The sequence below is a fragment of the Hyla sarda genome, chromosome 8, assembly GCF_029499605.1.
Source record: "Hyla sarda isolate aHylSar1 chromosome 8, aHylSar1.hap1, whole genome shotgun sequence".
NCBI lineage: Eukaryota > Metazoa > Chordata > Amphibia > Anura > Hylidae > Hyla > Hyla sarda.
This window is the reverse complement of record NC_079196.1, coordinates 209,509,333-209,536,020: the sequence shown is the minus strand read 5'-3', so window position 1 is coordinate 209,536,020 and position 26,688 is coordinate 209,509,333. Positions and strand designations below refer to the sequence as shown.

General features: G+C 44.5%; 1 protein-coding gene across 1 annotated transcript; it reads left to right on the top strand.

The window, feature by feature from the left end:
* The first annotated feature begins 4,593 nt into the window (after nt 1–4,593).
* On the top strand, nt 4,594–25,688 carry SLC5A11 (solute carrier family 5 member 11). The gene is made up of 17 exons (XM_056533394.1): nt 4,594–5,699; nt 7,167–7,334; nt 8,943–9,014; nt 9,243–9,347; nt 12,424–12,483; nt 12,569–12,673; nt 13,994–14,099; nt 14,277–14,357; nt 14,492–14,697; nt 15,218–15,353; nt 15,531–15,638; nt 19,498–19,648; nt 20,077–20,245; nt 20,642–20,857; nt 22,245–22,383; nt 24,116–24,460; nt 24,571–25,688. Exons 2-16 carry the CDS (start codon nt 7,212–7,214, stop codon nt 24,328–24,330), a joined length of 1,992 nt encoding a protein of 663 aa, XP_056389369.1. The 5' UTR covers nt 4,594–5,699; nt 7,167–7,211; the 3' UTR covers nt 24,331–24,460; nt 24,571–25,688.
* The last annotated feature ends 1,000 nt before the right edge of the window (nt 25,689–26,688 follow it).

Below are 26,688 nucleotides of genomic sequence, written 5' to 3'. Positions count from 1 at the left end.
GAGGCCTTCCAGGTGCCGGTCACTAGCACTGAGCACTGTTCCTGAGCAAGAGTGATGGTGGAAGAGAGAAAATTGTAATGGCCACCCCCTTATATAGAGGGGGCTGAGCCAAAGCCCATTGGTCAAGCTGCGGGTCATGTGTTAAACTGGTGCCTTCTGGGTAACATCATGTGACAACATAGACATAACATGTGACATCATACAGGTCCTTTAGATGACATCTCACAGGTCCTTTATACTGTGTATACATTGACATGCTGACTATAATCCTATTACATTAAATGACATTATAATAACAGCAGGGGAGACCCAGGTCACCAAGGACTCAACCTGACAGGGCCTAAGTGTAGTTCAGGACCATGTCCTATACTGGGACATCACACACAGATGTAACAAAACACAGTCCTGATGATGGTCCTGCCCACGGTGGTTAGAGGGGGCATACCTGCGCGGTGTATTGGAGCACAGGCAAAATTTTATTTGGCAGGACAGAGTCTTACCCTCAATAGAGAACTGTCTGAGGCTCCAGAGTTCAATCTTTGCATTGACTTTCACCAATTTTTCCTTCCCAAACCGGACTCCGAGGTAGCAATGCTCCACGATAAAAACTACCATGAAAGCCCCCGAACCCTCTACTTACACACAGGGAAGCACCGCTGATACAGCATTTCTCCTTGAGGTGAACACCAAAATTCAAACATGTAACTAAGCCCCATAAAGCACTGAATGGTACCATAGCCTGCTCCTGGGTAACGAGTCGTTCTACAGACCCATGTGCAAAGGGGGCACTGCCAAAAGGGGTGCATATATTGTTCCTCCACATAGCGGCACCTGGGGCAGTGGTGCCATTGGTGGCTTTCGTATATACTATATAGGTTGTTCTATATCAGTGTTCCCCAGCCTGTGACAAAACTACAACTCCTATCTTCTAGAAACAGTGCCACCCCTTATCCATAGGCCATCTCCAGTAGTGCAGCTTATCTGCATTTAAAGGGGTACTCCGGCGCTTAGACATCTTATGCCCTTATCCAAAGGATAGGGGATAAGATGCCTGATCGTGGGGGTCCTGCCGCTTGGGAGCCCCGTGATCTTGCACGCAGCACCCCAGTTAAAATCAGTCCTCGGGGCATGTTCGATCCGGGTCTGATCACTGGTGACCACGGGGCAGGCAGCGTGTGACATCACGCCTCCGCCCCCGTGTGACGCCACGCTCCGCCCCTCAATGCAAGCCTATGGGAGGGGGCGTGACAGCTGTCACGCCCCCTCCCATTGGCTTGCATTGAGGGGCGGAGCATGACGTCAAAAGGGGGCGTGACGTCACACGCCGCCGGCCCCATGGTCGCTGGTAATCAGACCCGGAGCGAACATGCCCCGAGGACTGATTTTAACTGGGGTGCTGCGTGCAAGATCACGGGGGTCCCAAGCGGCAGGACCCCCACGATCAGGCATCTTATCCCCTATCCTTTGGATAAGGGCATAAGATGTCTAAGCGCCGGAGTTTTTCCGGTGGAAAACTTTTTATTTATTTTTTTTAAATCAACTGGTGCCGGAAAGTTAAACAGATTTGTAAATTACTTCTATTGAAAAAATCTTAATCCTTCCTGTACTTATTAGCTGCTGAATACTACAGAGTAAATTCTTTTCTTTTTGGAACACAGAGCTCTCTGCTGACATCACGAGCACAGTGCTCTCTGCTGACATCTCTGTCCATTTTAGGAACATGTCCAGAGCAGCATATGTTTTCTATGGGGATTTACTCCTGCTCTGGACAGTTCTTAAAATGGACAGAGGTGTCAGCAGAGAGCACTGTGCTCGTGATGTCAGCAGAGAGCTCTGTGTGTTCCAAAAAGAAAATAATTTCCTCTGTAGTATTCAGCAGCTAATAAGTACTGGAAGGATTAAGATTTTTTAATAGAAGTCATTTACAAATCTGTTTAACTTTCTGGCACCAGTTGATTTAAAAAAAAAAAAAGTTTTTCACCAGAGTACCCCTTTAAGTGAAAACAGCCTGTGCATGAGAGTGGCTCTGTTTTGGAGGAGTGTGTTCAAGTTGTATATTATTCGCTTTTCGTCATGTTTCGTTTACTCTTTCGTTGCGCATGTCTCCGCTACGACGAGCACTGGAAAGCTTCCAGCAGTCTTGTAATTGCTCTCTTATTGGTTATTCATTGCAACCGGTGTGTAATCTGTATTAGTGGACACATGTTGTGTCCCGTATACTTCCCAGCATAGTGTTTCCCAACCAGGGTGCCTCCAGCTGTTGCAAAACTACAACTCCCAGCATGCCCGGACAGCCAACGGCTGTCCGGGCATGCTGGGAGTTGTAGTTTTGCAACAGCTGGAGGCACCCTGGTTGGGAAACACTGTCCCAGCAACTGGCAAAACTGGTACTACCACCTGTGATGTCACCGAAAGACAACAATTCTCCATCTATATATTTACATATTGCTTCCTTGTCTCTTTAAGCTGCGAAACAAGTGTCCCGCACCCAAATGGGTACTACACATCAGTGCCTTGCATAAGTATTCAACCCCCTTGGACCTTTCTACACTCTGTCATGGCATAACCCACAGACATAAATTTAAGGGTGTTAATTATTATTCCCATAGACTTTGCTAGCACTCGAATAAGTATATGCTTAAAGGGGTACTCCGCTGGAAAAATGTATTCATTTATTTATTTTTTAAATCAACCGGTGCCAGAAAGTTAAACAGATTTGTAAATTACTTGTATTTAAAAATCTTAATCCTTCCAGTACTTATCAGCTGCTTTTTGAATTTCTTTTCTGTCTGGCCACAGTCCTCTCTGCTGCCACCTCTGTCCACGTCAGGAACTGTCCAGATTAGGAGCAAATCCCCATAGCAAACCTCTCCTGCTCTGGGACAGTTCATGACACGGACAGAGATGTCAGCAGAGAGCACTGTGGCCAGACAGAAAAGAAATTCAAAAAGCAGCTGATAAGTACTGGAAGGATTAAGATTTTTAAACAGAAATCATTTATAAATCTGTTTAACTTTCTGGCACCAGTTGATTAAAAAAAAATTTTTTTCAGGGGAGTACCCCTTTAATAGCTCAAAAGTGAAAAGAATCTAAACTGCTTTCTATTTTATTAATAGAACCGATATGTTTCTAAAATGGGAAAAAATGATTTATTAAAGGGGTATTCCAGGCAAAACCTTATATATACATATATATATATATATATATATATATATATAATCAACTGGCTCCAGAAAGTTAAACAGATTTGTAAATTACTTCTATTAAAAAATCTTAATCCTTACAATAGTTATTCGCTTCTGAAGTTTTCTGTCTAACTGCTCAATGATGATGTCACATCCCGGGAGCTGTGCATGATGGGAGAATATCCCCATAGGAACTGCACAGCTGCGGGGACGTGAGTCATCAGAGAGCAGTTAGACAGAAAACAACAACTCAACTTCAGAAGCTAATAACTATTGGAAGGATTAAGATTTTTTAATAGAAGTAATTTACAAATCTGTTTAACTTTCCGGAGCCAGTTGATATATAAAAAAATGTTTTGGCCTGGAATACCCCTTTAAGGCTGGAATATGGAAAATAAATATAGATTAATATGGTCTCGTTGGCTGGACAGATAAAAACTTCACAATTGTCGCACTGGTGTATGCGTTGGCATAAAAAAGTGGGAAAAATCTAATCATTGTGGGATGTATTCTGTTTAAGGAACATTTTTATATATTATATGTGAATTGCGCTATAAAATGTAATTGTATGTTCTACATACTTGGTTATATAAATATTAATGAAATATTCATAATATTAATAGTAAAAAAAAACATATCCATCAAATATGCAGCGTATACACTACGTGTGACCCTACTTTTAAAGGGGTCCTCCACTATGAGGTGATTTTAGTACGTACTTGGCAGACAGTAATGGACATGCTTAGGAAGGATCTGCGCTTGTCTTGGGGCTAAATGACTATGCTGTGAGATTACCATAACACTGTGGCTAGCTTTATGTGAACTGGTATTTCCTGTTTGACTTTTCTTTTTTTTTTTACTACAAATCCCACAATTCCATCTTCCTCCCTCCCACACATCAGCCACCCCACCCATTGAAACATAAATGAACTGCATCCATTCAAAAGACCTGTGGTTTTCAATCAGGGTGCCTACAGCTGTTGCATTAGTTGCAGATTGATCTCTCTCCCACCAAGCGATCGCTCCACCCATTGAAGCAGACAGGCTCCCGGTCATCAGCTGACTAGTGATGTCAGGTCTTGGCCACATTGCAACCTGGTAAAAATCTGAGACAACAGTCATTTTGTATGCTGGTAAAAATAAATATTGTGGTGAAAATCACATAAGAATTGTGAGAAAACCTTCACATACAGGTACAGACACTATATTATGGACTACACTAACTTTACAGACCCTGTAGCATAGTCAAATAAAATCCTGGAATACCCCTTTAATGTATTGGACCAACACAGAATAGTCCATAGTTTAGAAGTTAGTTTGGGGGGTATTACATGGTTTTAAAAAATATTTAATTTAAGAATCTGAAAAATGTTGAGGGCATATATATCCCCCCCCCCCCCTTTACTGTGAAGCCCCTAACAAAGATCCAAAGGCACATGATTAGGAAATAGGGTCCAGTGGTCCGCAATCTTATCTCAGTGCAAAACACCTGTTCTGTGAAGGACTCAGAGTTTGTTAGAGAGCATTACTGAACAAACAGCAACATGAAGACCAAGGAGCTCACCAAACAGGTCAGAGATAAAGTTGGGGAGATGTACAGAGCAGGGTTAGGTTATATAAAAAATATCCCAAGCTATGAACATCTCAGGAGCACCAAATAAAAAAAAACCTCCCGAAACCTCGCCTGACGGTCGGCGCTCGGTTACGCTGAGCTGCCCAACTCCCAACCCGGAGGAGATGCATCGGATTAAAGCAAAAGAACAAGAGACCTCAGCGGAGGCGGGTGATTCTTAGTAAAGCCTTATACATGGACAGTTCGCTACAAGTCACTGGGTGAATATCCTTTGTACATCTGCATTGCTGGAAATCAAGAGAAATAAGTAGATAAAACCTTTGGCTATAATGCGATCCCGCTGATCTGCATGTTTTTTTATATGAGCTGCACCATGAAATCCATCATCAGAAAATGGAAAGAATATGGCGCAACCGCAGCCCTTATTGGTTGCTCCTTAGCCGACCACACTTGCTCAATAACATATGTGCGGATTGAGTAAATGGCGCCTCCACTAGCGGTGGCGTTGAGTGCGGTAGATGAGGACGGACACTTGGTCCAGCACCTGACACGCAAAGTCGTCTAAACACAACTAAACCGTCTCCATCTATTGCGCCATAAAGGGACTTTAGCACAGACGTGTTAATACGATCGCCATGTGATTCCGGGCGCCACCTCCCTGGTTGTCACCTCTCCGGTTACTTCTTGTTGGCAGCAGAGGATCCGGTACAGGGCTCCCCGGGGCCTCTCGCCAACATGGCAGGAGCCGATGCCGTGCATTGTACCTGAGCAGCGTGGCAGGGCCGGCTCCCCACACCTCCATTCTTACTGTTTAACCACAGGCTCACACTTTGGAGTTTGACCCCAGATGCGGAGTGTCTCCGACCAGAAGGAATTCTGCCGAATACATCTCTTTCTTCTTCTGCCCCCGGGTCTGAGAGGACGCATCCAGCGGGCACTGGGTAAGCGCCAGATGACAAACACTGGACTTGTGTCTGCAGAACAATGCCCGCCTGTGTCATGGGGAGGGCTGGTACTAATATCCATTGTCTACTACAATGTTTCCAAAACAGGGTGCCTCCAGCTGTTGCAAAACTACAATTCCAAGCATGCTGGGAGTTGTAGTTTTGCAACAGCTGGAGGCACCCTGGTTCGGAAACACTGTTCTAATCAAACCACCTCTGTCCTAAGGCTGTGTGCGGTATTGCAGCTCGGTTCCATTGAAGGGAATGGAGTCAAGTTGTAATACCACACACAACCTGAGGACAGGGGTGGCGCTGTTTCGTGGAAGAAATCATCTCTGTTTTGCTGTTCCTGGATAACCCTTAAAGGGGTACTCCAGTGGAAAACATTATTTTTTTTTAAATTCAACCAGTGCCAGAAAGTTAAACAGATTTTTAAATTACTTCTATTGAAAAAAAATCTTAATCCTTCCAGTACTTATCAGCTGCTGTATGCTCCACAGGAAGTTCTTTTCTGTCTGACCACAGTGCTCTCCGTGTCAGGAACTGTCCAGGGCAGGAGAGGTTTTCTGATCTAGACAGTTCCTGACACGGACAGAGGTGTCAGCAGAGAGAACTGTGGTCAGACAGAAAAGAACAACTCAACTTCCTCTAGAGCATACAGCAGCTGATAAGTACTGGAAGAATTAAGATTTTTTAATAGAAGTGATTTACAAATCTGTTTAACTTTCTGGCACCAGTTGATGATAAAAAAAAAAAAAAATAAGTTTTCCAGCAGAGTACCCCTTTAAGTATCTCCACTCACTGACAGCCAGCAGAGATCTTGACTGTACTGAAGCACTGGAATTCAAAGTATTTTGTAGAGTTGTGGAACCTTAGTGCTAGAGAGAAGTTAGTGGAGGGGGGGATCACATCTAAGACTCATAGCAGTGCCATGGTGTCCAACTTGTAGCTCTCCAGCTGTTGTGAAACTACAACTCCCAGCATGCTCTCAGCAAGCAACCACTATCACAAAATCAGTTTAGTGTGCGTTTTACAGTATAAGTCAGTGTTTCCCAACCAGGGGGCCTCCAGGTGTTGCAACACTACAACTCCCAGCATGCCCGGACAGCCAAAGGCTGTCCGGGCATGCTGGGAGTTGTAGTTTTGCAACATCTGGAGCCACCCTGGTTGGGAAACACTGGTCAAAGTCATGGTCCCCCCTCTACTTACTTCTTTCTTTCTCCAGTGTATGGAGTAGGCACCTTGTCTACTGGTTGCCTCTGATATTGCAGCTGCAATACCACACACATCCTACGGACAAAGGGGGCGCTGTTGTTATCTCAAATAACCCCTTTTGCCCTACAGATGGTAGTAGCTCCCATTGTTTTGATCCCCAGTCACACCTAGTGACCTACTTTCACCAGATTGCGACACTACGAGCTCCCGTGTCATCCTTAGCTATAACTTTCACCTCCACGTTTGCAGCTTTGATGCAGATCATTCCCAAGTATCGACTCTGTATCCTGGAATATGGAGACCACTACGCCCCAGAATAATGGAACGGGGGACCCCTTCCCCAAAAAGTCGCTGGAAGCTGTGGACATCGTGGTTCTCGTCTTGTACTTTGTATTTGTACTGGGAGTCGGTTTGTGGGTAAGAATCCTATTTACTTCCTATTAATATAGGAACCATTATTGTTCCAATGCACCTGGCTAATAAAATCTCCAACCATTGTGTGTGTATACAGCTCCTATGCAGACCTATGTGTCTCCATGGATACAGACTACAAACAAACCCTATGTAGTCAGACCCTGGAGTCATTGGTTATTACTTATAATTTACGGTAGGTTATGAAGAAGAAGAAGAGGTAGAGGGAGCAGAGGAACACGTGTCACGTCGGGGGTAGGGAAAGAGTGCAACCTCTACCTACTTGGACAATCTGCCCTTAAAGGGTACCTTACATAAAAAAAAAACTTTTGATATATTATAGATTAATGTATGCAGAATAACTTTCCAATAGGATGTTATTAAAAAATATGCTTCTTTCTAGTTCATTTTCCACTTGCAGGGAGCAGTGCTGAGCTTGTCTGTGTCCCGGCGCAGTCTGAGATTTAGGACTCCAACATGAGTCTGAAATCTGTAAAAAAAAAAAAAAAAAAAGGCTTGCGGCCAGGACTGGTAGGGAGACCCCTAGTGGTCATTTTTTCAAAGTGAAAAATTAAATAGAAAGAAGCATATTTTTTTAATAACATGCAATTGGAAAGTTATTCTGCATACATTAATCTATAATATATCAAAAGTTTTTTTGATGAAAGGTAAATAGTGGCCCCAACTGGGCAAAGGTCTCTACTAGAAATGAGCGAACTTACAGTAAATTCGATTTGTCACGAACTTCTCGGCTCGGCAGTTGATGACTTTTCCTGCACAAATTAGTTTAGCTTTCAGGTGCTCCCGTGGGCTGGAAAAGGTGCATACAGTCATAGGAGACTCTTTCCTAGGACTGTATCCACCTTTTCCAGCCCACCGGAGCACCGGAAAGCTGAACTAATTTATGCAGGAAAAGTTAGCAACCGCCAAGCTGAGAAGTTCGTGACGAATCGAATTTACTCATCTCTAGTCCCTAAAATAGACAGAGTAGTCAGACAAACCATGTCACTAACAGATGGACAGATAAGGTGCAAAATCACAAAGGCAAAGATAACAACAGGAAATAGGCAATGGGTCAAACCTAGACAGCGGCGTAGTACAAAATCATCAGGCAAGGCAACATCAAAAAATAGTCAGAAAGTCACATAACAAAGACAGGCAAGAACAGAGAATACAGGAACGCTGGTGATGGGAAGAACCCCTCTATCCTGGGTGTTGTCTGTACAGTAAGAAGGGTTTGAATGTTTAATGTCCCACCCTGGGGGGGGGGGGGGGGGCGCTTGATCATTGGTCTAGCACTCACCCTTACTCATGGGCCGGGCAGGATATTTGACAAAGACAACGAAGGATCCAGAACAGGTGAGGATGTTAGAACATGGCTGCAGCATCAGACTACACAGGGTTTGTTTGTAGTCTGTAACAATGGAGACACATACAAAAATTTTAAGTGTCTGTTTACACAAAACAGAAGATTTTTTTTCCCTTTTTTTTTTAAATAAAGACTGTTTGCAAAAATGCTGCATTTTTGATGCTTCATAGCAATAAAAAATTTCACTGTATGAATGTCTTTGGAGGTTAGAGTTCTCATATAAGATGTTATCTCCTTTCTGCCAGTCGATGTGGCGCACAAAGAGGAGCACAGTCAAGGGTTACTTCCTGGCGGGAAAGGACATGGTCTGGTGGCCTGTAAGTATCGTTCTGCTCGTACATATGATGATATTTCACTTGAGAAACTCACAATCCCCTATTGAAGAGCAAGAATCCCATTGCATTATAGGTAACAGCGCCCCTCTAGTCTATAGGCTGTGTCTGGTATTGCAGCTCAGCCATTCAAGTGATTGATGTAATTCTCTAATACAACCTATAGACAAGATGCAGTTTGTGCAGTCACATCTCTACCTCTCCTGTCTGCAGGTGGGGGCCTCCTTGTTTGCAAGTAATGTGGGCAGCGGGCACTTCATTGGCTTGGCAGGATCAGGAGCGGCTTCAGGAATTGCTGCCAATGCCTATGAATGGAATGTAAGTACAATTCTGAAAACAGTCAGAAACACCGGGCATGATGGGATATGATGAAATCAACAATGCGACCATTGTCCTGACTCTAGGAAATCCAGTGTAAGGAACAAGAAACATCAAATACTGAAATGTTTATCCTACATCCCGAGTAACAGGGGGGCAAAAAGTATTTAGTCAGCCACCAATTGTGCAAGTTCTCCCACTGAAAAAGATGAGAGGCTGTAATTATCATCATAGGTTATAACCTCAAATATGAGAGACAGAATGAGAAAAATATCCATAAAATCACGTTGTCTGATTTTTAAAGAATTTGTTTGCTAATTATGGTGGAAAATAAGTATTTGGTCACCTACAAACAAGCAAGATTTCTGGCTCTCACAGACCTGTAACTTCTTCTTTAAGAGTCTCATCTGTCCTCCACTCGTTACCTGTATTAATGGCTCCTGTTTGAACTTGTTATCAGTATAAAAGACACCTGTCCACAACCTCAAACAGTCACACTCCAAACTCCACTATGGCCAAGACCGAAGAGCAGTCGAAGGACACCAGAAACAAAATTGTAGATCTGCACCAGGCTGGGAAGACTGAATCTGCAATAGGCAAGCAGCTTGGTGTGAAGAAATAAACTGTGGGAGCAATTATTAGAAAATGGAAGAAATACAAGATCACTGATAATCTCCCTCGATCTTGGGCTACACGCAAGATCTCACCCCGTGGTGTAAAAATGATCACAAGAACGGTGAGCAAAAATCCCAGAACCACACGGGGGTGAATGACCTGCAGAGAGCTGGGACCAAAGTAACAAAGTAACAGTAACACACTATGCTGCCAGGGACTCAAATCATGTAGTGCCAGACGTGTTCCCCTGCTTAAGCCAGTACATGTCTGGGCCTGTCTGAAGTTTGCTAGAGAGCATTTGGATGATCCAGAAGAGGATTTGGAGAATGTCATATGGTCAGATGAAACCAAAGTAGAACTTTTTGGTAAAAACTCAACTCGTCGTGTTTGAAGGAGAAAGAATGCTGAGTGGCATCCAAAGAACACCATACCTACTGTGAATCATGGGGGTGGAAACATCATGCGTAAGAAGCATTTCAAGGTCCTGGAGTGGCCTAGCCAGTCTCCAGACCTCAGCCCCATAGAAAACCTTTGGAGGGAGTTGAAAGTCCATGTTGCCCAGCGACAGCCCCAAAACATCACTGCTCTAGAGGAGATCTGCATGAAGGAATGGACCAAAATACCAGCAACAGTGTGTGAAAACCTTGTGAAGACTTACAGAAAACGTTTGACCTCTGTCATTGCCAACAAAGGGGATATAACAAAGTATTGAGATGAACTTTTGTTCTTGACCAAATACTTATTTTCCACCATAATTTGCAAATAAATTCTTTAAAAATCAGACAATGTGATTTTTATGGATTTTTTTCTTCTCATTGTCTCTCATAGTTGAGATAATAACCTATGATGGAAATTACAGCTTGTCTCATCTTTATAAGTGGGAGAACTTGCACAATTGGTGGCTGACTAAATACTTTTTTGTCCCACTGTATGTCAGCTGCTGGCTTAGCGAGTGATGCTGATTGTCTAACTTTCATGCAGCAAACAGATCTGCGCCTCCCATCAAAAGGACGCTCTAGGCAGCTGCCTATTTTTCCTATAGACAGAACTGCTCCCTGCTGTCAGCTGAGGTTTTCCTGTATCCTGAGGACATCTGTCAGCCTAGGTATAGCTAATGCCAGGCATACTTCCAACAAGTATTTTTGCCTCTGGTTTGAAGAGTGCCCACCTGCTAAGTTGGGGAACTTCCCCTGGATACTCTTCTCAGAGTGCCGTGTCAACGTTTGCTACAGAAGTAAGGGGAGTGAAGTTCTACAGTCCACTGTTAAAGGGGTACTCCACTGGAAAAAACATTTTTTTAAATCAACTGGTGCCAGAAAGTTAAACATTTGTAAATTACTTATATTTAAAAATCTTAATCCTTCCAGTACTTATCAGCTGCTGTATGCTCTACTGGAAGTTTTGTAGTTCTTTCCAGTCTGACCACAGTGCTCTCTGCTGACACCTCTGTCCATGTCAGGAACTGTCCAGAGCAGGAGAGGTTTGCTATAGGGATTTGCTCCTACTCTGGACAGTTCCTGACATGGATAGAGGTGTCAGCAGAGAGCACTGTGGTCATGATATCCAAAGAAATCCAAAAAGAAAAGAATTTCCTCTGTAGTATACAGCCGCTAATAAGTACTGGAAGGATTAAGATTTTTTTAATAGTAATTTACAAAACTGTACCCCTTTAAGCCCAGTGAGAATCCCTAATGTCATTCTGTCTATAGTTATGACACATGATATGACCTCAGTTACCAATCTGCTGTGGTGGCATCACTATACACCAGTGGTCTACAATCTGTGGACCTCCAGCTGTTGCAAAACTACAACCCCACAGTTTGGAGACCACTGTCATACACAGATCATCACGGCTACAGGAAACCTTTCACCACCATGATCATGTTGCCCACCATGGTTGTCAGAAATACCATAAAGTGTCTCACATTTAAAAAAAAACCTCTTAAAGGGATACTCCTGGGAAAAACCTTTTTTTCTTTCTTTCTTTTCTTTTTAAGTCAACTATTGCCAGAAAACAGATTAGAAAATTTCTTATATTACAAAATCTTAATCTTTCCTGTATTTATTACATATTAGAGGAAGTTCTTTTCTTTTAAAATTAATTTTCTGCCTGACCACAGCGCTCTCTGCTGACACCTCTGTCCATTTTAGGAACTGTCCAGAGCAGGAGAGGTTTCCTATGGGGATTTGCTCCTGCTCTTGACAGTTCCTGACATGGACAGAGGTGTCAGCAGAGAGCACTGTGGTCTTGACAGAAAAGAAATCCAAAAATAAAAGAATTTCCTCTGTAGTATACAGCTGCTAACAAGTACTGGAAGGATTAAGATTTCGGGCATCAGTTGATTTTAAAAAAAAAAAAAAAATATTTCCACCGGAGTACCCCCTTTAAATAGTATAGCTTGTATTGCATATAAAGTTTTCCTTGTATACATGTGATTAATTATTAACCTCTTCCGTGCAGGGCCTCTTCTGTGTCTTGGTGTTGGCTTGGTTGTTCCTCCCTATTTATTTATCAGCCGGGGTAAGAAGTCCAAGTACTTGTAGTCATTGCACCATCTGTATAAGCCCATGGCACTGTCCCCCTCATGTAAGTGTCTTATATCCAGGTCACCACCATGCCCGAATATCTACAGAGGCGCTTTGGAGGAAAACGGATCCAGATTTATCTCGCCATCCTCTACCTGTTCATCTACATATTCACCAAGATATCTGTAAGACATTGAGATCATTGTGTCCCAGGACATACAGTAAAGCATCCGCCAACACAACATTTCCAATGAAAAGAGCAGGACAAAAGCAAGCCATGGCTAATATGTAAAGTAACCACACCCATCCTTATTAACTACACCCCATTTTATACAAACCACACCTCTTTCTTATTAAACCACACCCCCATGAACAAGCTGGGGCTTGCTTGCCGTTGGTTGTGCTGCTATCCCACCTGTTTCTTCTTAACATGAACGTCCATTTTTAAATACCATTTAGCTTCTGGGCATAATCATTTCTTTTGATAGCATTATCAAGTTTTTTTTCCCTTATATATAGCCTCAAATTCCTTTTGTAGACTTATAATCCGGTCTACCTTTTGCTGCCACTAGAGGGAGCTCAGAAGCTTACTGCATACAGCTGATTCATTGAGCTTAAAGGGCTAGTCCAGTGGTGAAAAACGTATCCCCTATATTAAGGATAGGAAATAAGTTTCAGATCGCGGGGGGTCCGACCGCTGGGGCCCCCCCGCGATCTCTCTGTACGGGGCCCGGCTTGCTGACACGCCCCCTCAATAAATCGCTATGGCAGAGTCGGAGATTGTCGAAAGCAATGCTCCGGCTCTGCCATAGAGTTGTATTGAGGGGGCGTGTCAGCCGCCGCTTAGTGCGGTGGTCAACACGCCCCCTTTCTGCGGGCTGTCGGGGCCCTGTACAGGAGATCGCGGGGGGCCCCAGCGGTCGGACCCCCCCCCCCCCCCCCCCCCCCCTGAGATCTGAAACATATTCCCTATCCTTAAGATAGGGGATACGTTTTTCACCACTGGATATCTCCTTTAATAATAAAGCAGTATGCAGTAAGCTCCCCCTAGTGGCGGCTGCAGGCAGGCAGAATTTTGTTGTTTGGCTCTGTGAGTACACATTAGATTCGGACCTCTGACCACTTTAAAGATATCTGAAAAAATGTATCGCCACTGAATGTTGGGGCTAAGTCCTAAAAAAAATAGTACCTTCTGAACTCGTGGACACCATAAACCAGTGGTCTTCGAACTGTGGACCACCAAATGTTGCAACACTTAAAAATTGTAATAGTTGTTACCTTCTGAACTCGTGGACACCATAGACCAGTGGTCTCCAAACTGTGGACCTCAAGTTGTTGCAAATTACAACTCCCAGCATGCCCAGACAGCCGTTGGCTGTCTGGGCATGCTGGGAGTTGTAATTTTGCAACATCTTGAGGTCCACAGTTTGGAGACCACTGCCATAGACCTCCCCTCTATACAGCTGGAGATACTTCTATAGGCCTCTTGTGCGATTCTTTGGCAGGTGGACATGTATGCCGGTGCACTATTTATCCAGCAGGCTCTGCACTGGGATCTCTACGTGGCAGTGATCGGATTACTTGTCATCACGGCGATCTATACCGTGGCCGGTGAGTTGAGCACAGTGAGTAGTGGCCATATTATTGCTTCATATCCTATCTGATCTGACATGCCTGGATCTACACAGTCAAGCCAACTTTCTGTAGATGTAACCACCAGCCATTATGGCCGATGCCCGTTCCAATACCGATCGGAGATGGCTTATTGATGTTGGTTCTGCGTTGCAGGAGGCCTGGCTGCGGTCATCTATACCGACACGTTGCAGACGGTCATCATGATCATCGGGGCTCTTATTCTTATGGTCTTTAGTAAGTATGGGCTCCGCTGTACTGAAGCACCGTAACCAAATCAGGACAGGGGAAGTACAACTGTAGCAAACCTTCAGCTGTGAGATATATCAGGCTACATATATTCAACGCTAAGCTATTTGACTTTGATTTAGGCTTCATAGAGGTTGGCGGCTATACAAGTCTGGAGGAAAAATACTTTACTGCCATCCCATCCATACGCAACGAGAACAGTAGTTGTGGGATCCCCAGAGAAGACGCGTTTCACCTCTTCAGGGACCCGGTCTACTCAGATCTGCCATGGCCTGGTGTCCTGGTGGGGATGACCATTCCATCTATCTGGTATTGGTGCACTGATCAGGTATGTATGGTGCAGTACATCGAGGGTGGTAAACCTACCTATATAAAGGTGCTTTCATACACCGTTTTCAGCCTACCGCTGCCGGCTGGGGGAGGGGAAAACTGTGCGCTCCCGTATTCCAGCTGGACCAGCGCTGTAATCCATTGACTTTAATGGCCGACTGGAGTCACTGTTTGACTCCGCTCAACTAATTTTCGACCCCTATCTGGTTTTCTGACTGGACCTAAAACCGTAGTATAATATGGTTTTAGGTCCGGTCAGAAAACCGAATATGGGTCGAAAATGAGCCGACCGGAGTCAAACTCCAGTCGGCTCATTAAAGTCAATGGATTTCAGCTCCGGTCCGGCTGCGGTACGCGAACGCATGGTTTTCCCCTCCCTCAGCCGGATCCGGCAGCCATAGGCTGAAGGCTGAAAATGTGGTGTGAAAGCACCCGAACAGAGGACTGGTGGTCTGTACTTCCCCGGCTCGGGTGTTTTTGGCTTGGATACATAATTGTCTGCTTTACTGTGTCCCCAGGTGATTGTGCAAAGATCCTTGTCTGCGAAGAACCTCTCTCACGCTAAGGGCGGCTCGTTGTTGGCAGCTTATATCAAGTTCTTACCCCTGTTCATGATGGTGCTTCCTGGAATGATCAGCAGGGTCCTCTTCACAGGTAAAGTCATGGCAAATTCTACACGGTAAAGTTCACAGTGAAAGTAGAGAAGAGAGAGGTCCTCTTCCTTTCCCAATAGTCTGGAACACATGAGGTTGTCTTAGTTGACTTTGTCACTGGCTCTGAGTGGACTATTGCGGATCTTACAGGCATTTTGTGGTTCTTATCTTATTACAGATCAGGTGGCCTGCGCAGATCCTGAACTCTGTAAGTCAATCTGTGGAAACCCTTCAGGATGTTCTGATATAGCGTACCCCAAGATGGTGATTGAATTACTGCCCATAGGTAAAATATATAGGTTATCTATATAGGCTCACCATATTTGCTTGAGACAAAGCAGGATGGGTTATAGATAGTTGTAGGCCCCTATACTGCCCCCATATATAGTTGTAGGCCCCTATACTGCCCCCATATATAGTTGTAGGCCCCTATACTGCCCCATATATAGTTGTAGGCCCCTATACTGCTCCCATATATAGTTGTAGGCCCCCTATACTGCCCCATTTATAATTGTAGGCCCCTATACTGCCCCATATATAGTTGTAGGCCCCCTATACTGCCCCATTTATAATTGTAGGCCCCTATACTGCCCCATATATAGTTGTAGGCCCCCTATACTGCCCCATATATAGTTGTAGGCCCCTATACTGCCCCATGTATAGTTGTAGGCCCCTATACTGCCCCATATATATCTGTAGGCCCCTATACTGCCTCCATATATAGTTGTAGGCCCCTATACTGCCCCCATATATAGTTGTAGGCCCCTATACTGCCCCCATATATAGTTGTAGGCCCCTATACTGTCCCCATATATAGTTGTAGGCCCCTATACTGCCCCCATATATAGTTGTAGGCCCCTATACTGCCCCATATATAGTTGTAGGCCCCTATACTTCCCCCATATATAGTTGTAGGCCCCTATAGTGCCCCATATATAGTTGTAGCCAGGCTCCTATACTGCCCCATATATAGTTGTAGGCCCCTATACTGCCCCCATATATAGTTGTAGGCCCCTATACTGCCCCCATATATAGTTGTAGGCCCCTATACTGCCCCCATATATAGTTGTAGGCCCCTATACTGCCCCCATATATAGTTGTAGGCTCCTATACTGCCCCATATATAGTTGTAGGCCCATATACTGCCCCCATATATAGTTGTAGGACCCTATACTGCTCCCATATATAGTTGTAGGCCCCTATACTGCCCCCCATATATAGTTGTAGGCCCCTATACTGCCCCCATATATAGTTGTAGGCCCCTATACTGCCCCCATATATAGTTGTAGGCTCCTATACTGCCCCATATATAGTTGTAGGCCCATATACTGCCCCCATATATAGTTGTAGGACCCTATACTGCTCCCATATATAGTTGTAGGCCCCTATACTGCCCCCCATATATAGTTGTAGGCTCTATACTGCCCCCATTTATAGTTGTAGGCCCCTATACTGCTCCCATATATAGTTGTAGGCCCCTATACTGCCCCCATATATAGTTGTAGGCCCCTATACTGCCCCCATATATAGTTGTAGGCCCCTATACTGCCCCATATATAGTTGTAGGCCCCTATACTGCCCCCATATATAGTTGTAGGCCCCTATACTGCTACCATATATAGTTGTAGGCCCCTATACTGCCCCCATATATAGTTGTAGGCCCCTATGCTGTCCCATATATAGTTGTAGGCCCCTATACTGCCCCCATATATAGTTGTAGGACCCTATACTGCTCCCATATATAGTTGTAGGCCCCTATACTGCCCCCATATATAGTTGTAGGCTCCTATACTGCCCCCATATATAGTTGTAGGCCCCTATACTGCTCCCATATATAGTTGTAGACCCCTATACTACCCCATATATAGTTGGAGACCCCTATACTACCCCATATATAGTTGTAGGCCCCTATACTGTCCCATATATAGTTGTAGGCTCCTATACTGCCCCCGTATATAGTTGTAGGCCCCTATACTGCCCCTGTATATAGTTGTAGGCCCCTATACTGCCCCCCATATATAGTTGTAGGCCCCTATACTGCCCCCATATATAGTTGTAGGCCCCTATACTGCCCCCATATATAGTTGTAGGCCCCTATACTGCCCCCATATATAGTTGTAGGCCCCTATACTGCCCCATATATAGTTGTAGGCCCCTATACTGCCCCCATATATAGTTGTAGGCCCCTATACTGCCCCCATATATAGTTGTAGGCTCCTATACTGCCCCATATATAGTTGTAGGCCCATATACTGCCCCCATATATAGTTGTAGGACCCTATACTGCTCCCATATATAGTTGTAGGCCCCTATACTGCCCCCCATATATAGTTGTAGGCTCTATACTGCCCCCATTTATAGTTGTAGGCCCCTATACTGCTCCCATATATAGTTGTAGGCCCCTATACTGCCCCCATATATAGTTGTAGGCCCCTATACTGCCCCCATATATAGTTGTAGGCCCCTATACTGCTACCATATATAGTTGTAGGCCCCTATACTGCCCCCATATATAGTTGTAGGCCCCTATACTGCCCCCATATATAGTTGTAGGACCCTATACTGCTCCCATATATAGTTGTAGGCCCCTATACTGCCCCCATATATAGTTGTAGGCTCCTATACTGCCCCCATATATAGTTGTAGGCCCCTATACTGCTCCCATATATAGTTGTAGACCCCTATACTACCCCATATATAGTTGGAGACCCCTATACTACCCCATATATAGTTGTAGGCCCCTATACTGTCCCATATATAGTTGTAGGCTCCTATACTGCCCCCGTATATAGTTGTAGGCCCCTATACTGCCCCCGTATATAGTTGTAGGCCCCTATACTGCCCCCATATATAGTTGTAGGCCACTATACTGCTCCCATATATAGTTGTAGGCTCCTATACTGGCCCCATATATAGTTGTAGGCCCCTATACTGCCTCTATATATAGTTGTAGGCCCCTATACTGCCCCATATATAGTTGTAGGCCCCTATACTGCCCCATATATAGTTGTAGGCCCCTATACTGCCCCCATATATAGTTGTAGGCCCCTATACTGCCCCCATATATAGTTGTAGGCCCCTATACTGCCCCCATATATAGCTGTAGGCCCCTATACTGCCCCCATATATAGTTGTAGGCCCCTATACTGCCCCGTATATAGTTGTAGGCCCCTATACTGCCCCGTATATAGTTGTAGGCCCCTATACTGCCCCATATATAGTTGTAGGCCCCTATACTACCCCATATATAGTTGTAGGCCCCTATACTGCCCCATATATAGTTGTAGGCCCTATATTGTGCCCATATATAGTTGTAGGCCCCTACACTGCCCCCCATATATAGTTGTAGGCCCCTATACTGCTCCCATATATAGTTGTAGGCCCCCTATACTGCCCCATACATAGTTGTAGGCTCCTATACTGCCCCCATATATAGTTGTAGGCCCCTATACTGCCCCCATATATAGTTGTCTGCCCCTATACTGCTCCCATATATAGTTGTAGGCCCCTATACTGCCCCCATATATAGTTGTAGGACCCTATACTGCCCCATATATAGTTGTAGGCCCCTATACTGCCCCATATATAGCTGGTGGCCCCTTTAATGCCCCCATATGTAGTTGTAGGCCCCCATATTTTCCCCATATGTAGCTGTAGGCCCCTATACTGTCCCATAAATAGTTGTAGACCCCTACACTGCCCTTGTATATAGTTGTAGACCCCTATACTGCTCCAATATATAGTTGTAGACCCCTATACTGCCCCCATATATAGTTGTAGGCCCCGATACTGCCCTTGTATATAGTTGTAGGCCCCTATACTGTCCCACAAATAGTTGTAGACCCCATACTGCCCTTGTATATAGTTGCAGGCCCCTATACTGCTCCCATTTATAGGTGTAGGCCTCTCTACAAGCCCCTATATATAGTTGTAGGTCCCTATACTGACCCATATATGGTTGTAGCCCCTATATAAAGTTTTAGGCCCCTGTATTTCCTTTATATATAGTCGTAGGATAATTTTATATGGGATGAAATGCCAACCTGGTCTCAGACGACCACCTATATACCAATGTTTTTTTTCAGTCAGCAGAATAGATGAATACATAACATTTCTGACTACAATTCTCTTGTCTTTACTTCCAGGACTGCGTGGTCTGATGATGTCGGTGATGATTGCTGCCCTAATGTCCTCGCTGACCTCCATATTTAATAGTGCCAGCACGATTTTCACCATGGATCTATGGCGTCACCTCCGCCCTCACTCTAGGGAGTGGGAACTCATGATAGTGGGGAGGTAGGTGCTCAGCCTTACAGCTATTCTATACACATTAGACCAACATATCCCAACCAAGGTGCCTCCAGCTGTTGTAAAACTACAACTCCCAGCATGCCCAGACAGCCAAAGGCTGTCCGGGCATGCTGGGAGTTGTAGTTTTACAACAGCTGGAGGCACACCGGTGGGAAAAACTGCATTAGACTCACATATACTTAGTCTGCTAATTCTCTCCAATTGAAAACACATGCATGCACTGCCAAACTGAGCGTGCACATGTACACAGGAAAAATAATAACCGATCATCACTTTTTAGTTGCCTGAATCGCACATCATCGGGGTCGGTCTCTGGCTCTCTTCCTTTTTTGGCCACAGGAATTGACCTATCAAATCAAGACTGGCTGCTCTGCCAGAAGCCTCCAGGTTCCCATTAACGTTCCTCATTTTAGGGTCTTTGTACTGGTGCTGGTTGTCGTGTCCATTCTGTGGATCCCCCTGGTCCAGGCCAGCCAAGGCGGTCAGCTCTTCATCTACATCCAGTCTATAAGTTCCTACCTACAACCTCCCGTGGCCGTGGTCTTCATCGCTGGATGTTTTTGGAAACGGACCAACGAAAAGGTAATCAATGATTCACAACTTATCTAATGGCCCATTGAGATGTTCTTGGTTGATCCCAACTTCGATCCTCCTTCACTCATCCATTGGAGAACTTGAAGGGTCCATTCGTGATATTGGTGGCCCATTAATTCCAGTGGTGAACCCCCTTTTTGTTTGAAGGGGGATGGGTTCCCACTCCTACGACTTTGCCTTAAAGGCTCCCTCTGATTGCTTTAAGTCCAGTAGCAGGACCCTCAAGGAATCAGTTTATTTCTCCTGGGGGACACCCCCACCTCCCGAATATCACCTATTTTTCTGGGACCCCTCAACCATATCAGCACCTACCAACTAAGATGACCTGTGAACTAAGATAGTTAGGATGTGGTGTTAATATCTTGCAATCCATTTGTCTTCCAGGGAGCATTCTGGGGCCTGACCATAGGGCTGGTGCTTGGTATAATTCGCATGGTGTTGGACTTTGTCTACGCCACACCAAGATGCGATCAGCCCGACACTCGGCCGGCGGTGGTGAAGTACATACACTACCTGTATTTCTCCATGATCCTCGCACTGCTGACTCTCATAGTCGTGGTCTCTGTCAGTCTGTGGACTGCGCCCCCAACCAAGGAAATGGTAAGAGATCCTCTGGATCCAATTGTTATATATACTGGTATGTATGTGTATGTATGTACAGTACAGACCAAAAGTTTGAACACACCTTTTCATTCAAAGAGTTTTCTTTATTTTCATGACTATAAAAATTGTAGATTCACACTGAAGGCATCAAAACTATGAATTAACACATGTGGGATTATAGACATAAGAAAACAGTGTGAAACAACTGAAAATCTGTCATATTCTAGGTGGAAAGTGTCCCCAAGTGCAGTCACAAAAACCATCAAGAGCTACAAAGAAACTGTCTCACATGCGGAGCGCCCCAGGAAAGGAAGACCAAGAGTCACCTCTGCTGCGGAGGAGAAGTTCATCCGAGTCACCAGCCTCAGAAATCGCAGGTTATCAGCAGCTCAGATAAGAGACCAGGTCAATGCCGCACAGAGTTCTAGAACAGACACATCTCTAGAACAACAGAGGAGACTGTGTGAGGCCTTCATGGAAGAATATCTGCTAGGAAACCCCTGCTAAGGACAGGCAACAAGCAGAAGAGACTTGTTTGGGCTAAAGAACACAAGGAATGGACATTAGACCAAGTGGCAATCTGGGCTTTGGTCTGATGAGTCCAAATGTGAGATCTTTGGTTCCAACCACCGGGTCTTTGTGTGATGCAGAAAAGGTGAACGGATGGACTCTACATGCCTGGTTCCCACCGTGAAAATTGAAGGCATACTGAACCAGCATGGCTACCACAGCATCTTGTTGCTATTCCATCCGGTTTGCGTTTAGTTGGACCATCATTTATTTTTCAACAGGACAATGACCCCAAACACCTCCAGGCTGTGTAAGGGCTATTTGACCAAGAAGGAGAGTGATGGGGTGCTGCGCCAGATGGCCTGGCCTCCACAGTCACCGGACCTGAACCCAATCGAGATGGTTTGGGGTGAGCTGGACCGCAGAGTGAAGGCAAAAAGGGCCAACAAGTGCTAAGCATCATGGGAACTCCTTCAAGACTGTTGGAAGACCATTTCAGGTGACTACCTCTTGAAGCCCATCAAGAGAATGAGTGTGCAAAGCAGTAATCAAAGCAAAAGGTGGCTAGAACCTAGAATATGACAGATTTTCAGTTGTTTCACATTTTTTTGTTATGTCTATAATTCCACATGTGTTAATTCATAGTTTTGATGCCTTCAGTGTGAATCTACAATTTTCATAGTCATGAAAATAAAGAAAACTCTTAGAATGAGAAGGTGTGTCCAAACTTTTGGTCTGTACTGTATGTGTGTGTGTGTGTGTATATACACATACATACACAATCTCCTGGTGATATATATCATCTTCTGGTCCTCAAAAGACCCAAAACTACCCCTGATCCTCAGTCATGTGACATGCATCCTTTACCTTTAAGGTTAGTCGCCTGACCTGGTTCACGCGTTTCGATAAAAGAGAAGGAAGTTCGGAAATAAGAGATGTCGTCAAGACGAACAGTGTGGTAGAGACCCCCACCGAGACAGATCAGCCCAACACCTGTAGCAACAAGTCCACAGGTATGACGTCTGACAAGTGGGTAAAATCAGGGATGTGCACACATAGGCTCAAAGTTGGGCTTTTCCCTCCCCCCCGCCCTTTTTATGCACCAGCCCCTTTAATTATGAGTCTGCCCCCATTCAAATTTACAACGGGAAACGCACTGGGAGTTCGCTATCAAATCTGCCCAGGTGTATGAGCCCTTACAGACGTTTTTTAACTTATGAGAAGTGCTCTTTTTGTTTTTTACTTGAGCCCCTTCCCCCCAAAATGTCTGTGCACATCCTTGGGTAAAATATCAAAATGGATTCCAAGCAAAAAAAAAAAAAAAAATTGTACAGTTATTAGTGATTAGCAAAATTCCCAGAATTCAATTCAGGCCCAAATTGATCAAATCAGTCCTCAGATATGATTGGGTCTGGTATAAAATCGGTCTGAATCTTAAGTGCCCCAAATGCCCTAGAAAGTAGTGTGGTTACACTTGGAGGTGATGATGGACAATGGAGGGGGACGTGTGGCTCTGTAGAGCGAGTAGCAATGACCGCCATGGTGAGCGATTCTTCTAAAATGAAACCTAAGTGCCCAGTCACACTATGGTATTCCAACCTGGCCGGAGTTTCCATGTCGGCGAGCGCCAATTAAATCAATTGGTGCTTTGACTGCGCAGACGTGCGCCATCCCTGTTGACAACAATGCAGTTCATGCAGAATTCTGCCAAAAGAATGAACATGTTTGTTCTTTCATCTGAGCCAGAAATTTCTGCTTCAAAAATGATGCCATGGAAATTTTGAAAACAATGGGAGGCTGCTGCCCTAGAATTTCCAAGCGGGATGTTTAGAGTGCAAATAGGTCCTAAAAGTTTCAGGCTTTGGCAAACCTAAAACTTTTGGGAAGTTCAAAACAGTGCCAGAACGTTAATACAGATTTGTAAATGACTTCTCTATAAAAATCTTCATCCTTCCAGTACTTATCTCTGCTGTATGCTCCAGAGGTTGTGTAGATCTTTCCAGTCTGACCACAGTTCTCTCTGCTGACACCTCTGTCCATGTCAGGAACTGTCCAGAGCAGGAGAGGTTTGCTATGGGGATTTGTTCCATCTCTGGACAGTTGCTGACATGAACAGAGGTGTCAGCAGAGAGCACTGTGGTCAGACAAGAAAGAACTACTGGGTGTGTGCAGCCTTAGCCAATCAAAGCTCATCTCACACTGAACTGCTCTGGGCTGTGTGTAGCAGAGTGAGGGAGGAAGTTCTCCCCTGTATGGCTTCAGATGATGTCACGCCTGCTGGGGAACGCCCCTTCCCAGTCTGTGAATCTGACTGAGCAGAAAATACAGAACAATATCAAGGTAGAAAACTAAAAAAATACTAAAAAATAAAGTCAGGGGGTGGTTTATCATGATGGGGGCAGTGAACTGGGAGGATTATAACATTTAACAAGATCATGACAGGGACTCTTTAAATATCTTCTACCATCTTGTGTATACAGCACCTACGCAGATCTATGGGTCTTGTATGCAGTGCAATCTATATTGCCATGTAGTATATAAAAGGAAGCATTTTTGCAGTCTTTATTTATATTTTTAAAAAAAATAATAATAATCTGCCATTTTGCGTATGCAAACACTATTTCAATGTGTCTCCATGGTTACAGACTACAAACCAACCCTGTGTAGTCTGATCCTCCCCTTTGTAGGAGATTATGAGGAGGTAGTAGAAATAATATACAGTATGAAATCTATTGTTTCCTTTAGATGACGTAGCCTTCACCATCCGCCTTAAGAAAGCCATCCTCTGGTTATGTGGAATGGAAAAGAACAAGGAAAAAGAGGGGGAGGAGACCCCGATTGCACCAGAAGAGCCCCCTGAAGTTTTGCTCTACGAAGATCCACTGGTCAAAAGGTTCCTGAACGTTAACCTCCTCGTCTGCACGAGCGCCGCTGTCTTTCTTTGGGGTTATTTTGGCTAAGCCGGAAACACGCCATGTACCACCCCATGGAAAGAGCCCTTTTTTTTTTTTTTTAGGACGCATCACTGTCATGTGAACTCTCAGGGCTCAACATCCTTCTCCGGAACATCATCATCACACTACGGCAGTGGTCGTCAAACTGCGTACCTCCAGATGTTGCAAAACTACAACTCCCAGCATGCCCGGACAGCAAACGGCTGTCCGGGCATGCTGGGAGTTGTAGTTTTGCAACATCTGGAGGTCCGCAGGTTGAAGACCACTGCACTACGGTCTTCTAGCAGAGGAGCTAGGGTAGATCATGACCTCGCAGAGCAGGCATGAAACAGCAGTGATCCCCAAAATGTGGCCTTTCATCTGTTGCAAAACTAATACTCCCAGCATGCAGCATTCAGTAGTGTAATCTTGCAACAGTTGGTGTGGGGGGTTACTGATCCAACTATCATTTGATAAAGTTTATTAAAATGGAAAAAAAAAAAAGTGCCTTTTATGGTCCACCTATGATGGGCGTTACTTTTATTTATGGAAATGTTACTCTATTTTTTTGGAATTTCTGAATAAAACCCAAAGTGTCCAGGTAAAAGTTTGGTATGAGGTTCTTCTATTTGGCTTGTTATTACAACCACCTCTAGGGCGGCGCACTGCGTATCATTGTATACTATTCAGGCTACAAATATATGTCTATCCAGTTCAGCTGTTGCAAAACTACAACTCCCAGCATGGGTTGGCTGTCCGAGCATGCTGGAAGTTGTAGTTTTGCTACAGCTGGAGGCATGCTGGTTGGGAAACACAGATCCTGAGAGTATTTCTCATTCTCTACATTTTAGGGACAGGAACAGATCTGGGCTGTTGGCCAGTAGTACACACACAGTTACTTCCTCCCTTAGTTGTCCAATCACAGCACATACATATCCATCCAGTTCAGCCTTTTAACCTGTATGGCAGTGTTCCCCAACCAGTTTGCCTTCAGCCGTTGCAAAACCATAACTCCCAGCATATTGAGAGTTGTAGTTTTGCAATAGCAGGAAAGACTATTGATGGGGGAACACCGACATATATTGATCTCAATGGAAGCTGTAACAGCTCTACTATCTCTGGCCGCTCCCATAGACCATGCATGCATACCCACCGCTCCATTCCAATGGGAGATTTGGGACCCCATTCTCTAAATCCCAGGGGTTATGGAGAACATGCACTTACCTTAGTCTTAATGGATGCATGGATGACCCCTCTAAAGGAGTTATCCAGGATTAGAAAAACAGCGCCACCTCTCAGGTTGTGTGTGATATTGCAGCTCAGTTCCATTGAAGTAAATGAAGCTAAGTTGTAATACCCCACACAACCTGAGAGCAGGGGTGGTGCTGTTTTTTTTATTATTATTATACCTGGATAACCCCTTTATGTGCTCATTTTATGTGGAATCCCTCTTGGATCTTCTGTAAGGTGCATAGTGAAAACAATGGGATTCTGCTGCAAGCGGGATACCGATCTGAATAATTTCCTAGCGTAATTTCTCAAGTCCATAAGGCAACAATTTAGACCACAGGTGTGCACATATGGGTGGCTTCCCTATGTCTCATTCAGGGCTCCTTCACCTGAACCTAAGTCCAATATAGAAAAAAGACATTGTTGCAATTCCCAGAGTATGTCTCTTTTTTTTCTGTAGTAGCGTAATTTCTGACAGCTGCAACGGTGACATAGGCAAAGCTATAAGACCCCCTAAATCCCTTGCAGAGAGGCAATACTGCAGCTCATAGGTCATTTACCAACAGCTGGAGGCACACTGGTTCAGAAACCCTGCCTTATACGGTATACCACCAATAAGTGTCAGAAAGGAAGACATCAGATGCAATGGCTATAAACTGGGTAAGCAGATCCCTCTCGTGTATATTACCAAGTATGTGCCGCTTTTGGCTAAATTCACACGGCAGAATGTCTTCCTGGGACCTGTGGGCGACAGACGGAATCAGCCAACATACCGGTGCTAGAAGTGCTCAGGAAAGCACTGGCTCCATAATTATGGCAATTCTTTCTTGAAAAGCCAGAATCTGGATTTTCAAGCCTTAGAAATTCTGCTGTGTATACAGTGCAGCAGAATCCCATTAAAACCTTGTCCTTTTGGCCTTGTCTTTGACCAAGGAGAAAGAAGAAGAAGAAAAAAAAAACTGCATAAACTCCATCTTGTAATGGAATGCAACATGATGGGGCAGTTTTCTCTTTTTTTTTATTGCGTATTTTAGTGTTGGCGTTTTTCCCCCCCGTTTTGACAAGTTTATCATTACAAGCCATGTCAGGATAGAAGCCGGGATATCAAAAACTTTTCTCCTATCCTAAGGATAGAGGATAAGTTTAAGATCGCAG